The sequence below is a fragment of the Danio rerio genome, chromosome 5 (assembly GCF_052040795.2).
Source record: "Danio rerio strain M-AB ecotype USA chromosome 5, GRCz13ab, whole genome shotgun sequence".
In the NCBI taxonomy this organism is placed as follows: Eukaryota; Metazoa; Chordata; class Actinopteri; order Cypriniformes; family Danionidae; genus Danio; species Danio rerio.
The window spans coordinates 25,780,604-25,797,712 of NC_141025.1; the positions used below are offsets into that span (position 1 = coordinate 25,780,604).

The 17,109-nt window shown below is 36.4% G+C and overlaps 1 protein-coding gene and 1 long non-coding RNA gene across 4 annotated transcripts in view; one reads left to right on the forward strand and one right to left on the reverse strand.

Annotated features, from left to right (window-relative positions):
* rasl10a (RAS-like, family 10, member A) overlaps positions 1-15,102 on the reverse strand; it is a 31,024-nt gene extending 15,922 nt beyond the window's left edge. For 2 of the 3 annotated variants that reach the window (XM_087250859.1, XM_087250858.1), the window contains exons 1-2: positions 13,479-15,102; positions 13,099-13,369 (exon numbers count right to left, since the gene is read on the reverse strand). In XM_087250859.1, coding sequence (XP_087106985.1) covers positions 13,099-13,369; positions 13,479-13,540 — 333 coding nt within the window. In that variant the 5' untranslated portion in view covers positions 13,541-15,102. Of the gene's footprint in view, positions 1-13,098; positions 13,370-13,478 lie in introns of those variants that run through there. The other variant, NM_001128366.1, reaches the window with a different exon arrangement.
* On the forward strand, positions 8,189-11,663 carry LOC147843968 (uncharacterized). Its single transcript, XR_015491194.1, has 2 exons — positions 8,189-9,103; positions 9,573-11,663. It is a non-coding gene; the product is annotated as an uncharacterized LOC147843968 (long non-coding RNA).
* Positions 15,103-17,109: the final 2,007 nt, after the last annotated feature.

Consider the following 17,109-nt stretch of genomic DNA (forward strand, 5'->3'; position numbering starts at 1 on the left):
AAATGGTGTCTATCATTAGCCCAAAAAACACACTATAGTCATCAAATGGACCCTTTTCAGTCATAACGGGTAAGCCATGTGCAGTAAATAGGAGAGTGCAACTAGCTTTTTTGCAATCATATTTGCTGAAATAGAATTTTAAATTTGTTACAATAAAGCTGTAATCTGTAGACGAATTAGACAGACTTCACTTGTGTAGACATTCATGTCTATAAACACTTTTCACAAATGTTTTATGATGCGTCTAACAGTCATCAGCATCTTAAATGCTTGAAAGTTTTAAATATTTAGATTTTTTTTAAATAATGCAAAAAAAAAAAAAAAAAAACTCCACGATGTTGTTATTAAAACTTTCAGAAAAAGGAAAAGAGTAGTTAACTTATTTTTAGTTGACTGATAACGGCAACCAGAAAAGAGAACAATGTCAAATTTACTCTCTTGCCCATTCACTCTGCATTACAAACACCTTGCACAAACGGGGATTTGTTTTTTTGTAATTTTATGCAAATATGATATAATACATAGATAAATACATCTAAATGTGCATTATTTAAAAAAACTAAATATTTAAAACTTTTAAGGATTTAAGATGCTGATGACTGTCAAACACATCATAAAAATCTTGTGAAAAGAGTTTATAGACATGAATGTCTACACAAGTGAAGTCTGTCTAATTTGTCTGCAGATTACAGCTTTATTGTTACAATTTTTAAAAGAAATGATCGAAGACATTTGTTTTTATACTAAATCATGTCTTTCTGACCAAAAGCAGTCAAAATACTCATCAAATGACTGGGTAAAGTTGAGCACAGTGAATAGGAGAGTGTAACAAATACGTTTCTATTAGCTGAAGTAATAAAAGAAAAACTCCAAAACGCTGTTATTAGGACTTTAAAAAAAGGAAAAATAGTGTCAGAGTGATAACGGCAGCCAGAAGAGTCTAATTTACTGTCCTGTCCATATACATTGCATTAAAAATGCATCACACAAGCATTAATTCGTTTTTTGTAATTTTATCCCAAGAAGAAATAATACATGTATAAATACATCTAAATGTACAGTAGTTTTTTTTTTAATCAAAATATTAAAAACTAAACGCTAAAATCTAAATATTATTACTAAATGCGTCATAACAGTCTTGTGAAAAGGGACCATAGAAAGGAATGTCTACACAAGAGAAGTCTGTCTAATCTGTCTACAGATTACAGCTTTAATGTTACAATTTTAAAAGAAATGATCAAGGACGTTTATTTTTATTCTAAACCATGTCTTTCTGACCAAAAGGACTATTTGAAATTCGTAAAGGCACAGATATACTGATAAAGATCTGGTAAAGGTCTGCTAGTTGTCACGCCTGTGGTGGGGGGAGCTCCATGATGCCGATTGGTCAGCTGAATGTCTCAGATTTGGCTTTTAGCCACATGGTCAAGGAAAAGATGGAAGAAGATTAACTGATTAACTGTTGCTCTCGCTCTTTTTCGGGCCTTTTCCCCATCGGTTTCTGTCTAGAGGCTCTGCTCTTCTCTCTCTCAGGCAGTTTTCTACTTTTATCCCAGGTGCAATTATATTTTATTTTATTCATGCCATCTATTTGTAATCAGTTCAAGTGTAACCATAACAAAAATGCTACGATTAAACCATTTCAGTTACAGATTACATTTCAGCTGCTTTTAATTTAACATTTACACTGAGTTCCTACCTACTGCGGTACAATATAGTCATATTATAGTAACACTCTCCCACATATTTTGTTGTTAATCACCATGATTTTCAAATCATGTTGCTGTGGTGCATGTTTGTAAGTTCAGGTATGAAAATCCGGTGAATTTTCCTGACTTCATAATTAGTTATTAGCATTTTAATTATTATTATTTTTTAATTATGAGTTACATGATAATTGGATAAATACCCGTGATAAATAAGGGAAAGGACAATTAATGAATAAACTAATATTTAACTGTTAAATGTATTTAACAAACATCTAATTATTCATTTTCAGGTTATGTACAATACACAATTAACAATAACAAAGACACAAAAATAGGGAGTGCCAGATCAATTCAGATATTTAAATAACGGCTACAATAGTAGTGTACAGGTGTAATACCTTAACCCTTTAACTGCCCCACCAAGAAAAAAAACAATTGGGTTGCATTTCTTCCCAGCAGGCACACAACATCACAAGACATTAATATTATTTTAGATTTTGGTCGTGACATCAGGTGACTAAAATTCAATGTCTAGCCAGCATCTAAGGACAATGTTAATTTATATTGGATTTTTTTATATTGTTTTATTTAGAATCTATTTAAAATAATTTGGTCTTACACTTCATATTTTCAGATTTTCTTAGTATATATATATATATATATATATATATATATATATATATATATACTATTAAAATCTGAAAATATGAAGTGTAAGACCAAATTATTTAAAATATATTCAAATTAAAATATTATTTAATACTAAATCATTTTTATTTATTTAAGTATGCCATAAAATATTTTAGATTCTCATTTAACAGGTTTTGTTGTTGTTGTTGTTTTCTTACAATAAAATCAAAATCAAGAGTAGTAGTGCAACAGGTTTATGTTTGTATGATTTTTTTTTTTTTTGTAAACCAACAATGCTGTGTGTGTACACAATTATTTAAAACAGTAGCACTCAAAATACGGTCAACCCTTTGGTAGCAGGCAGTTAAAGAATGAAGTATTAATTAAATTAGCCTAATCCTCTTCAATTTAGTCATTTCAGTATTTCAAACTTTTCTAAAACACTGCAGTGGCTTATCTGGCTTTAAACACAGACGAGTGATAAATCAACCTGATCATTTCTAAACAAGAAACAAACAATCCTTCACATAACAAATGACTCTAAGGCAGGAGATTGAAAGAGACAGAGCAGTTGAGAGAAAAGCAAGGGTCATAGAAGAAGAGGACGAGAATGAGAGGAAGAGTCAGACTGTCAGAATCAATGAAGAGTATTTCCAAAATGAGAGTTGGCAGTGTGACATTGGCAAAGCCACCGAGTGACGACCCAGAGCTGAAAGAAAAGAGACCTCAACAGAGAATCAGTCACGTCAGCGCTCAGAGCAGGAAAAAAACGAAACCCAAAGTTAATATTCCTCAACCTCAGCAGCCAAACGAACAACAGAAATCTCCACGGGGCACGAGCACATTTTCCTGAGCAGAAGGAAGCAGGCTCTGGGCAGAGTGAATTCTCTCACATTCTGAGGACCATTACATGACCAGGGAACTGTAGACACGGGGGAACGTGTCACTGAGCTCTCTGTTGACATAATTGAGGGAGAACAAGAGCGAGAAAGAGAGGCTGGCAGGAAAAGGAAATCCTGAATCATGCTGCCTTTTGATCTGCTCCATCTGCCATGGCATCATGCGAACAAGCTGCGACACTCACACACCAAAGTTGCCAAGCAGTCAAAGATTATTATTCACAGTTGTCTATACGATGAATAGCAGTGGATCTGCATGATTCGGTTTCATTTTGCACTGCAGCACAGAGATACAGCAAATATAAAGACATCTATCTAGGTTTAATGTCACCGTTTGTTTATCACTGAAGCTGATGTTGTGATTTACATTGGGCAAAAGGAGGAAAGCTGATTTAAGTGACTTGCTTGTTTGGGATATTTCACAAACTGCTGACTTGAATTTGTATTTTCACATTTTTACAAAGTGGTCCAAGAACCATCCACAACCTAGCAGATCTGTGGGCAAAAATGTCTCGTTGATGCCAAAGGTCAAAGGTGTTGATGTAAAATGTTGACTTGATACAATAGAAAAGTATCTCTGAATGCACAAGACATCAAATTAGAACAGCAAACTAAGGCTACTATTCTCACAGAAGAATGTAAAAAAAAAGTTGCCTAGTCTGATGAGTCTTGAATCTGCTGCCAAATTTGAATGATGGAGTGAGAATGTGCCTTGAAAACATGACAGCATGGGTCCATCTGTATCAAAGCAAGTTCAGGCTGCTAGAGGGGCAATGGTGTGGGGGAGATTTCCTTGGCACACTTTTGGGCCCCTTAGAACCAACTGAGCTTCATTTAAATGCCACAGCCTAACTGACAATTGTTGCTTACCATCTCCGTCCCTTTATGACCACAGTGTGTGCCCATCTTATGTTGGCTCCGCTTGTTTTAGTATACCTCGAATGTTAGTATGTAAAATGTTTCAGCATACCAAAAAGGTTGAGGTATGGTTTATGTTTATGCTAGTGAGACAAGTGTGGTGCTAATCGACAAGAGGAGGCATCGATAACAGCCTAATCAAGCAATACAACTGTTTATTGCTAGTACACACAGCTGATATCAATTATCACAATAATAGTAAATAATCATGAATCATACTCAGGAACATCATTAATCCAAAAGGCTTATTATGCGATATAAAAAAGAGTAGTAAGGATTACATTGTAACATTGTAACAAATTCCACTGTTACCCCTAAAAGGGTCTGGGATCGTTCTACGTGAGTTTACAAGACCTGGGGCCTAATGTACAAAGACTTGTTGAATTAATACTAAAACATTACGTACGGACAAAGCTATAAATGTGCGTACGCAGTAAAAATTCAGTTGTATAAAACACTGTGTACGCGGAATTCCACGCGTATCCTCTTTTTACATCCGAATTACTATTAGAACTGATCGCACATGCTCAAGCGCAAATCCCCTCCTGCCTCTGCCCCCCAATAAATATGGTAATGACTGTACTTTGGCAAAACCAAACGAAAAACCAATGACAAAAGCAAACAAGAAGAGAAACTTCACAGAATGTGAATTGGAGGTGCTCCTATCAGAGGTAGACCGGAGGAAAAACTGTGTTATTTGCAAGTTTGTCCTCCGGAATTAATAGCAAACGAAAAAAAATAGAGTGGGAAAGTTTAGCTGACGCGGTTAACGCAGTGGGGTCTGAACATCGCACTGTGAGTGAATTACAAAAGAAATGGTCCGATGTAAAGGTGCAGGTTAAGAGGAGAACATCAGCGCACTGTCAAAGTGTGGACCGAACAGGCAGAGGAACAGGGGATGCTGAACTAACAACCTTTGAGGAGAGAGTTGCTTCAATTGAGTTTAAACAGACAAATTAAGTTGAACATTTCTAAATTTAATTTGTTTCTTTAAATTCAGCCCATAAGAATCGTTTGCAACCACTTACCTTAACAAATGTAGCAAATCCAATAAATCATTTTTTCGGTGTACTTTCAACAGGATAATGCACAACGACAAAGCTCAAATCATCTTAAACAGGAGTTTTGAATTTGATCATCGTATAAACGGCCTTCATGGTCACAGGATCTAATCCATTAGATGTTGTAAAAGGGGAGAATTTCATCATGAATGCACAGCTGACAGATCTGCACAAACAGCATGATATTATCAAATCAATATAGACCATATGTAGAAATGTTTTATGCACCTTGTGGAATCAATGCCACAAAGATTTAAAGCAGTTCTGAAGTCAAAGGGGGTCCAACCAGTCAGCATATAAAACCAGCATTTGACACAAGCAGCTAGAAGCATTTTAATAAAGATATCACACACACACACACACACACACACACACACACACACACACACACACACACACACACACACACACACACACACACCTTCTCCTCTATGTGCTCGAGCCTGTCGCGCTCTGAAGGGAGCTAAATGGCATTTAGCTGCAGCAATCTTTGGCTCAATTAGATTGCGGTATCTTAATGTGCTCACAGGACTGAAAGCAATGCCCTCCCTCAGCACCGTCGCACAGAACATTCATGATTTTTATTATTCCATTTTGCTGACGTGACATGAGAACCACTAACACCTCACCGATTCCCAGTGGGAATATCATGAAACTACCGTAAAGATCAATCCTTTTTTTATTTCTCTATTCAACACAGCCATCAGTCTATAATAGCATTTCTTTCTCAATGTTTTGCTGGTGTCGACACTTTACTTCATAGTTGGTAATAAACAACCTGACAACAATCAGCAGAATCACTTGTTGCCGGGGCGACCTTGGGGGTCTGCATTTGAAGTGGGTCTTCAAGCTGTGTGAAGTGGTCACGATGCAGTTATTTACTCCCAAGTACTGCCAGGGAAAATGAGGTAAGAAAATCCATTTCAGTTATAAACCCTGACAGAATGTCTCAAGAACAAATAGCATCTTGCATTCTGCAAGCAGCACAGAATCTTTCAGATGACAAAGCAAAGGCCACACACACACACTGGAAAGTTTCAGGACTGACTAAGGCTGCATGATTTGGAGAAAAATCCAGTTGCAACTTTTCTGATCAAATTTGCTATTTAAATTGTGATTTACTACTATTTTATTAAAAAGCTACAGGTTAAATGTGGTGTTTAATCAGAGAAAAAAGACAAAGCATAATCACAAGGTAAGCTACAGTACGTTACTCTTTATTTAAAACCTCCTAAACGTTGTTGGCATTTTTTTTAAATAAAGTTGTCAGTTGTCATGAAAAAAAGAAGAAAAAAACATGACTATAGTGTCTTAAATAAAAGAATTGGTATATAATGTACTGAGGAGATTTTCAGAAAATCAGTCAGGCAATAAATTAACTCAGGTTTCTTTCTAATTAAAGACTTTCACTGATTTCTCATGCAGTATAAAATTTAACTCTGATGAAAAACTGTTGCTCTGTCTTTCTTTTGTTTACTCTCCTATCTCGTAGCATATCTTAAAACAGTACAATAATGACAGAGCAAGCCATTACAAACCGTAATAGTGAAATCAGCAAAAATTTACACAGATTAAATGGATTAAATATGTATTCAGGCTAACTGACAGAGCTGGAATTGCTTGATCTCAGTGCTGCATTTGACACTGTCGACCACAGCATACTTCTACATAGGCTTAAAAACTGCGTTAAGCTGTCTGAGACGGTCCTCAAATGGTTCAGATCTCACCTTGTAGGGAGAGGTTACTATGTCAGTATAGATGACCATAGGTCAAAGTGGACACCCATGACATGTGGAGTCCCACAAGGTTCAATTCTAGCACCTCTCCTGTTCATCCTCTAAATCAGGGCTGTCAAACTGAATTCCTGGAGGGCCGAGACCCTGCACAGTTTAGTTCCAACCCTGCTCCAACACACTTACCTGTGGGTTTCAAACAAGCCTGAAGGACTCAATTAGTTTGATCAGGTGTGTTTAATTAGGGTTGGAACTAAACTGTGCAGAGCTGCGGCCCTTTTGGAACTGAGTTTGACACCTGTGCTCTAAATGCTCCCCCTGAGCCAAATAATGAGAAGGAATTCTCCAACCACAGCTATGCTGATGACACTCGAATAGGACTACAGCCAAATTGACACCCTCTGACAATGCATTGATTAAATTAACAGTTGGGTGTTCCAAAGCTTTCTTCAGTTAAACAAAGAGAAATCTGAAGTCACTGCATTTGGGAACAGAGACGAGGTTCTCGGTGAATGCGTACCTTGGCTCTAAGGGTCAAACAACAAAAACGGTCAAAATCTTGGTGTAATTCTGGAGTCAGATCTGAGCTTTAACAGTCATGTCAAAGCAGTTAGTAAATCAGCATACTATCATTTTAAAAACACTGCAAAAATTAGATGCTTTGTTTCTAGTGAAAACTTAGAGCAACGTGTTCATGCTTTTATTACCAGCAGTGTGGATTACTGTAAAAGACTCCTCAGTGGCCTTCCCAACAAGACAGTCAGACACTTGCAGCTCATCCAGAACGCTGCGGCCAGGATTCTGACCAGTACCAGGAAAACAGAGCACATCACACGGGTCTTTAAGCTGACTACCTGATCTTACACTTTTTAGAATCCAAACACACTGTAAACTATTTAACATCAGTACAACACTGACGACAGTTTACATTAAAGGTTGAAACACAGCAAACAATTTTGGATTTTAAAGTATAAAATAAATAATGAAATGTGTCTACTTCATTAGCACATTGTCGTCAGTATGACAGGATGTGCAATGACACTAAAAACGCAAGAATCCTCAACCAAAGCTTAATGCTTTACTGTAAATTGAAGGCTAGTATGATAGGTAAAAAGCATCAAAAAATTTAGAAGAATTATTTAATAATTAAGTGTAATGACTGACACACAATGGGTCACAGATCAACACACTGACAACTGACAACTGTGTGAGCAAATGTGAGCAAATTTTTTTTATTTACTGTAGATGTACTTTCTTTATAGATTTGGATATTGTTCATATTGAAGAAAAGCTGGATTATAAAATCAGCCAATGATTAGTTTTGGAAATTAATGACTATAGTGCCATTGATTTATTAGCAAACTTCCTTTGTGTTTCATGTTCCTCACACGGATTTTAATATACATATATATTATTGCAATAGATGCATATGACTTGTGAAACTATGTACATTATAAACATAAATGGCTTAATCTGCCATTGATAAACTGTATCAATTTAAAGGATTAAATGATTGTTAATTAATCACTGGCATCAATCACTAGTAAATAATGAGTGCATTCTGCTGCCATGTCCTTTTTTGTTGTGGGTTTTTTTTTTTTTTTGCTCAGCTCATAAAGCAATCAAATGTATTTATTAAGTGCATTTAATGAGAATTATTAGACTTTTATTTTGGCTCACCGTGAGCTTGAGTTTGTTTGCTGGTCATTCAGTTTGTTTCTATTCCCACTTTATGGATTTTTTGTGAGTTCATTCGGATGTTAAATGCAGTTGTTGCTCTCATAAATCACTCTAAGCACACAACAGAACTAAGCTGTAAAAGGTGAAGTGACAGCCGAATTAGCTGCAGTGTGTATGTGGCCTAAAGGTAGTATGAGAGAACTGTGTGAAATTGTGTCTTAAATCATACAAGTGTAAAAAACTAAACCTATATTTCATTTCTTCTGCATTCTGGAGGTTATAGCAGCTCTCTCACAGCAAGCCTTAACTTTTTGATTTAGTGGCTAATTCATAAAAACTTGTATGGTCATATTTATTCACTCATTCATTTTCCCTCAGCTTAATCCTGTTATTCATCGGGGGTCACCACAGTGGAATGAACCAACAACTTGTTTAGCATATGTCTTACACAGCAGATGCCCTTCCAGCTGCAAGTGAAGTGGATTTTATACTTTTTAAAGTGTGAAGTTAATATATATATTCAAATTGTATGTATATAATCTGCTTGTAGACTTGCATACCATTAGAAGAATTACCATATCACAAGAACTGGATAAGTTATATAGTTACCAGGTTTGGGTCAGGGGTTAATCTAGGTGGAAATTGAGGTCAGGGGTTAACCTAGGTGGAATTTGTATGACATATGTAGAAATAAGGGAAAAACAGATGACAGAGGTGGAATTTGGAGTCAAGGGTTAAACTAGGAGGGATCTTGTGTGACATATGTACAACAAAGGCAAAAACAGAGTATTTAAGGAGGGAATTTTTCAGACAGAGATGCTACTGGGGGTCTCCTGAAAGTTCTCCTTTGTTGTCGACAATAAAGTATATTCTTCTGATATTCATAACCTCCAGACTGAGTTTGATTTAGTAAGAGAAAAACCAAGAAAACCACTACACAAGCCAGTTCTGGGATGCACCCATACAGTCTAACGTTCACACACATACATTACGGTCAATTTAGTTTACCCAATTTACTTATACTGCATGTCTTTGGACTGTGGGGGAAACCAGAGCACCCAGAGGAAACCCACGCAAATATGGGGAGAGCATGCAAACTCCACACAGAAATGCTAACTGACTTAGCCAGGACTCAAACCAGCGACCTTCTTGCCACCATGTCACCTTTTGTATGATCCCATTCATGCATTTTAATAAGATTTGCTCATCCATCAATAATGGATGGGCTCAGTGGTGGGATTTTGGGGCACCCTTCCTTTTAAAGTGCACTGAAAAAATTAATTAATTTGGATTTACTACATTTTTTTAAAGGTAAGTGGTTGCAGACAATTTATATGGGCTGAATTTGAACAAACAAGTTACATTGAACATTACCAAAGGTAATTGGTTTGTTTAAATTCAGCCCATATAAATTGTTTGCAAACACTTATCTTAACAAAATTCAATGAATGTCTTTTCTACCAGTGTATGTTCTTTTTCGTACATATAAAATAATTTGAATTGTCCATAAAATACATCCAGAAAATAATTAAATTTCCTCGTTAGTTCATGCTGGTGTACTCTGAAGGGACCACCATGGCTTTCAATACTTGCCCATGTCTTGAATAAGAATTAGGAGGCAAGCAGATTTCTCTGGATTTGTAGGGATTTGTAAGGATCTAGCATTGCATTATGCTGCTATTTATCAATTTTATATAGCGGATTAATTGCGGCAGCTTGAATTATTGTGATTTTATTAATCGCGTTGGATAAATTAAAACGTCTGTAATTGTAAATCTGATATAAATGTTGAAAGCACAAATGTATTAACGTCTTAGAAGATCAAATCTATTTCCAGCTCCGATCAACGCAAATGTGGCAGGATTCTTGTGTCCATGCGCTGTCTGTGTTTTCCCATTGCCCAGTGTTCCATGTGCGTTTGTTTATGTCATGTGATCCCTTTGTTCTAGTTTCCCGCCGTTATTAATGTTTATTAGTTTCACCTGTGCAACACACCCTGTTTGTGTTCAGTGTAATTATAGCCCTGTTTTGAGTTCAGTCTTTGTCTGTCAACGTTGATGTGTTTCCATGGTCAGTGTGTAAATTAATGTGTTTTTGCTCATTCCTGTGCCTTCGTGAAAGAACGAGATGTGACAATATGAAACTGCAAATCAAGCTTTTTATGTTCATTTACACTTTTTAAAAATACTTTGTAGTTAGAATTAGCCTGCGACAAAAGTAGACCTCAGAGATTGAGCATGAGCAATACACCACAATTTGGTTTCAACAAGTCATGTGATGCAAGAACCTGTAAATGGTATAATTGCTAACAAAATATGCATCTAATTTTGCCACTTTCCCTTTTTAAAATGGATTTTAATAGTTTTTTGGGTGAAAATTCTGAAATATTGGCAATTTGAGGATCATCTTAAAAGAAAAAATTGGAAGTTTTTCTTTTTTAAACTGCTAGATGATTAGACAAAATAACAGGAAGACTAATAATGTGTGTGAGTGAGGTGGGGGAGTACAGAGGGGGAGAGAGAAATATTTGCCAGAGGGGAGGATACAGAAAATAAGCTTAGAGATGCTCTGTTCAAGCCTCGTCTCCATAGCAACTACTCCAAATGAGATTTTTTTTTTTTTAGAGGAAAGCCCCTCTCCTGAAGCATTACACCGACATTCCTGAGGAATCTCTATCTATAAATGGATCTGTTTAAAGATTCAGTTCAATCTAGCTGGGATGATTGCAACACAAAACACTTTTTTTTTTTTTTTTGAAGCGACTGTGAAGGTGTGAATAATGGCATACCAGAGATGGTCTGTGCTATAGGTCAAGCAGGTGGATTATGAATGAACGTGTTTAATGAAAGGAAAACAGAACTATGGGAATAGGTGTCAACAATGCATTTCGTTATGCAATTTATTGTGCTTTAAAACAATATTCCACATGTATACTGATGTTTAGACATAGAATTGTCTTAATTTTAAAATAATTGGATATAATTGGATAATAGAGAGCAATAGTCTGGTTCTGTAAGTTAAAATCCAGACACACTTCTCACTTCGAACACAAGTTGGAATCTTATAATTGCAGTATTTCTAATATCTGGTTTTGTGTGCATACACTGAGCTGTTAATGTTGTCATCTTAAAATGGAGCAATTGTGACTAATTGCTTGGAATCAAAGTTATAATATTGTAACTGTTTAATTTGGTTCATGAATTTTCCTATGGAAAAAAGAGGGACTAATGCACTCCTTACGCGTGTATAGACATAAACCACATAAAATAATTGTACACTACAAAACTGTTGAACTTCAAATATATACACACACACACACACACACACATATATATTTACATTTACATTTAGTCATTTAGCAAATATATATATATATATATATATATATATATATATATATATATATATATATATATATACATATACATAAATTTAGAAAAATGTATTAGATATTTTAACAGTTAAATAAAGACAAATGTGACCACAAAACCAGTTGATATGGATAAGACAAATTTGGAAAATCTGAGGGTTCATAAAATACCTAAACATTAAGAAAAAATGCCTTTAAAGCTGAATTAAGATCTTAGCTATGGATTTTATTACTAATAATAAAGAGTTTTAAATATTTTTATAGTGAAATGTTTTTAAAATGTATTGATGGAACATATTGTGATGATTTTAGAAGAACATTTTTGACTGTATTGCTGGCCATTACTTTAAATATACACATGCATTTTAAGACTGGTTTTGTGCTTCAAGATCACAATTTGTAAAAACTGTAAAATAAATAAATAAATAAATTCTTAATAAAACACATCTTTGGGGGGAGGTGGAACAAGCTGAAACTTAATATTTAAAATCATATTCAAAAAAGAAATACATGTACTTTCAAAGAAAATTATTATTATTAAATATAATAATTAATTAAATTTATTGAATAAGTGTTGCATTATGCACTGAACAAAAAATAATTCAAAGATAATTTTTTTGGATTTACAACATTTTTTGGTAAAATAAAAAAAGTTAAATGATTGTAAACAATGCATTTGGGCTGAATTTAAACAAATTAAGTTGAACATTACGAAAACAAATATGTTTAAATTCAACACATTAATTATTTGCAACAATTATGCAAAATATTTTTTTCAGTGTGTTTAATGCCCTTGTGTAGTCTGATAAACAAATTAGGGGAAAACAGGGACAAAATGACGATTTTTCATGAAAAGCTATTTTAATAGATAATGTTTTAGACAGAAATATATAGGCTATTTACTATGTGTTTAAGTGTGCTTTATCAATATGGTGGTATTTAGTACAAAAGTAATAGCACAGTCTACTTTCAAAGAAAACTAATATTTCTATTTTACGTTCTGTAATTTATTTCATCAGTGTTGTCTTATGTTTAATGGTCTGATGCATACACAAACTGTACCATCACACATTGGCGCTTTTGAAGAGTGTACAGTACCTGACTCGGGCTTGAAGGAAAGGAGGATATTGGCGGGACATCCAAAATCTTCAGGTCGTACATCACACCGTTAAGAATGACGGAGGGTCTGTAGACGTATCGCGTTTGGGTGGGAGTGTAAGTCTCAGAGAAGTCATTGTAAATGAACTGACGGATGATAGAAGTTTTCCCGACTCCAGGCGCTCCGATGACGGCGATGCTCAACGTCTCCACCATCCCGCGCCGATCAGGACCGAAGCCAGCCACTGCCGACCGACACACGCGGAAACCTCTTCAACAAACCAAAACAATGCCAATTGTAAACCTGAGCCTTTTTTTTTGTGGCTAAAAATTCCCGCCTCCGTCGATTACAAGACACTTAAAGATAAGAGTTTGCTCACAGATGTGTTGTCTTCTGGTACATTTCGTTATCTTTTTTGGTGAAACACACAGTCAGTAGCATCCGAACGGATCAACAAACCAACTTCATTCACTGCGGCAGTTGCGCTGTCTTTTCTGCATTCCATCGGGGAAACCTTCACCGCTCCACTGTGATCCTACGCAAAGCTCTGGGGCTGCAAAGCGGTCGTTTTCCAACAGTATCCGTCTGGCTGCTGTCGGGGTTGACTGTGCTCTTCGATTTGGAGGTTACCATTGACCCTTTCTCCTCGTAACCTCTCGTGCCTTCCCCTCATCGTCTCAGCAGTGCGTGTTGCGCGGGCGCACCAGGGCTCGTTTAACCGCGCACCTCACCGCCAGCCGAATGCAGTTTGCGTAAAGGTCCATCGTGAAGCTCCGTGAGACTGTAAAGGTGGACGGTATCTGCACTGAAGCTGCAGGTGAAGCAGAAACAGTGACCCTGCTGTGTTGTACTAAGCGCTGCTTCTCCGCGCGCACTCATGTGGTTCAGCTTGACGCGCGCGCATTCATGACTTGTGCTTACTGGCTACAAACAGGTCTAAAAGCTCACTCGTCGATAATACCAGGAATTTACTAGCATAATTAGAAGAGTACACAGTGGAAATGGAAGCGTGCTCAAACAGCAAACACGAGCTTCGCTTGTTTGTTAAACAAGTTAAGGAAGTCCATTAACATAGCTTAACACCGCGTTGAATTTCTGAACAAAACTGATTTGTCAAACATTTTATGTAAGCTAAGTTTCCATTCAACTGTAAAGTTAGTTTGTGAATTTCTTCAATAAGAAACATCGAGTGGACATGTCCTCTATTAAAGTCATTAAGAATTAGTAAATTCCAACTGATAATGCTCACCCTTCTTTGATTTCAAATATGATTTTCTTTCTTCTGTTGAAAACAAAATAAGATATTTTAAAGAATGCTTTAACCATTGACTCCTGTAATATCTGTTTTTATACATGTGCTATATAAATACACACATTACATTAATGTATATGATAAACTCTGGCTTAAGATTTGCTGAAGTCAACAGTCTGTTCTCTCCAGCAAGTTGATGCTTTTTATGTTCATTTGACGTTCAGATATCAGATATAGATATTCAGATATTTCATGGTAAAACCATGAAATATCTGAATATCTACACAAATGAAGAATGCTGTCTGTAAAAAAGTGCAAAAAAATAAAACAAAAAATTGGTTCTAAAATGTTTACAAGCAGGGGCTCCACGGTGGCGCAGTGGGTAGTGTAAGGCTTGAAGCTTACGCTGCTATTCTGAACCAATAATCGGAAACAGGAAGCAGTTGAAGGATGGCGTGTTTAAATCCATTATTTATCTGACTCCATTGTAATTAATCTGACTGTTGTTAGGTCAGTTGTTATCATCATTGATGAAGAGAAAGAATCTCTACGTCTTAAAGCGGGCAAAGTTGTTTATTAAGTTACAGGTTTAAATATACAGACATTAGAATGAAACAAACTAACATACTGTATAAAGAAATTAGCTGTAACATATGCACTGCTGAGCAACAAAGACAGTGAAACTGCCTTTGTTAGCATATGAGGCTACGCACTGGTGTGCGGGAGATGCAGAGTAAAAGCCATTCTCCCCGATCAACAGTTACCTTTCCTTATTATACCCTGAGCAAAGCATTGTCAAACATGAGTGAAAATCAACCCCCAAAACCAGCTGAACGTGAGAGCAAAGTTGAAGAGATGAAGTGGGGGAGAAGTACATTAACATACTCTCCTCAGGCCATGACCCAACAATAGTAAATATATTGTAGATTGAAATACAATTAATCAATGTCTCTGTTGATTTCATGACTACAACACTGAAGTCATAAACTGTCAAATGACACCAAACATGACAAAGTTATCTGAAAGAAGAACACAAGCAGATTAATTGTGTATGGTGAAGAGCACATGGTTAATGTAAGCAAATGGCAGAGATGTGTATCAGAGCTGTGAGGAACTCTGCCTCACCAGGAGGACCCATCCCATGCTTGGAATGTCTCAGTAGTCCTTCATTAGCATAGAAGGAAATATATATCATATTTTCTCAGCTTACAGTAGCACAATCACGTCACAGCAAGAAGGTCACTGTTTCGAGCCCCAGCTAGGTCAGTTGGCATGTTCTCCCTGTGTTTGCATCTGGATGCTCCGTTTTCTCCCACAAGTCTAAAAAAACATGTGGTATAGATGAATTGGGTAGGCTAAATTGTCCGTAGTCTATGTGTGTGTGTATTGATGTTTCCCAGTGAGGTTGTACCTGGAAGGGCATCCACAGTGTAAAACATATGCTGGATAAGTTGGTGGTTTATCCCGCTGTGGCGACCACAGATAGGTCGCCACATAGGCACTAAGCTGAAAAGAAAATGCTAATGATGATGATGTTTACAAGCCAAAGAACTACCTTATAAATAACTGCTAAAGAACCAGTTTGTGTGTGTGTGTGTGTGTGCGTGTTGTCAGCTATCAATTGCATAACATATTAACCTTTAATCATTTCACACAACAGAGTCAACATCGGAAAACCACTTCTAAATCGCAAATATGAAATTTTCCTTTACCTGGGGTCAAAAGCGATGTTCGTTTTCTGCTCTTCTGCTATGAGGCCCATCTGCAGGAATATCCTCACAGTCCCTAATCCAGACGAGGAGACACTCATTTGGATAATAGAAGTGGTGGGTATCAGAACAGCATGCAGTGTAATCTAATCTAATGACATTTGGATTACTGACTGAATTCCTTCACCCATTAGCCCAATTTGATTTACACAAGAAAGATTAATTCAGTCCACATTTTAAAAGGTGATTTTTCTCCGTCTGTCAGACCTTTAGGCCATTGCTAAATCCAGTGAAAGATTCAGGATCAGTTGCAGTTGTCAATATTCACACACAGCAACACCAATTTAGCATCAATCACACATGCTATAACATCTAAACGCAGCTTTCAATTGCCATGCTGGTGACCAGGCAGAGTTCATTAGCATGAGCAATATAAACCAAGCCTCCTGTCTTCCCAATTTAGATTGCTTGTCATCAGATTTGAAAATGAGCTTCAGGCTTGGTGCATGAATGTACATCCATGAATTACATGGTTGAATACACAAGTCCTTCAGCTCCTTTAATATGACTAAACATTACAGATTACTTCAGGCTAGTAAACAACTCTTACATGGCTCAACAGGAGTAAATATCGCACTGGCAAATTTAATGTTCATCATAGATCATAGAAGAGGAGAACATTAAAAAAACGACAACAGGAGTATTGCTTGGACTCTAGAGAATGCCACTTCAGTACAACTAATTATGAGTAACTACAGAGGCTGGTTTAATGAAGGACTGAATGAGGCATGCCTGCAACCCATAATAAATGACATTTCCTGAAACCTTTTCAACCTCAGCTTCGGCAAGGTAGCCTATTAGCATCACTCATGAAAATGTCATTAGATAAGATACAGACTCAACTCGTGACCCACAGGAGATAACATTAACCTCTAAATTTTCCCTGAATATAAAAAAAGGTGATATTTGGAGGTCTACATGTTAAATTCAGAGGCCTTTTTATTAGTGACACCAGTGGCCGTTTACTTGCTAATGCACTCATTCATGCA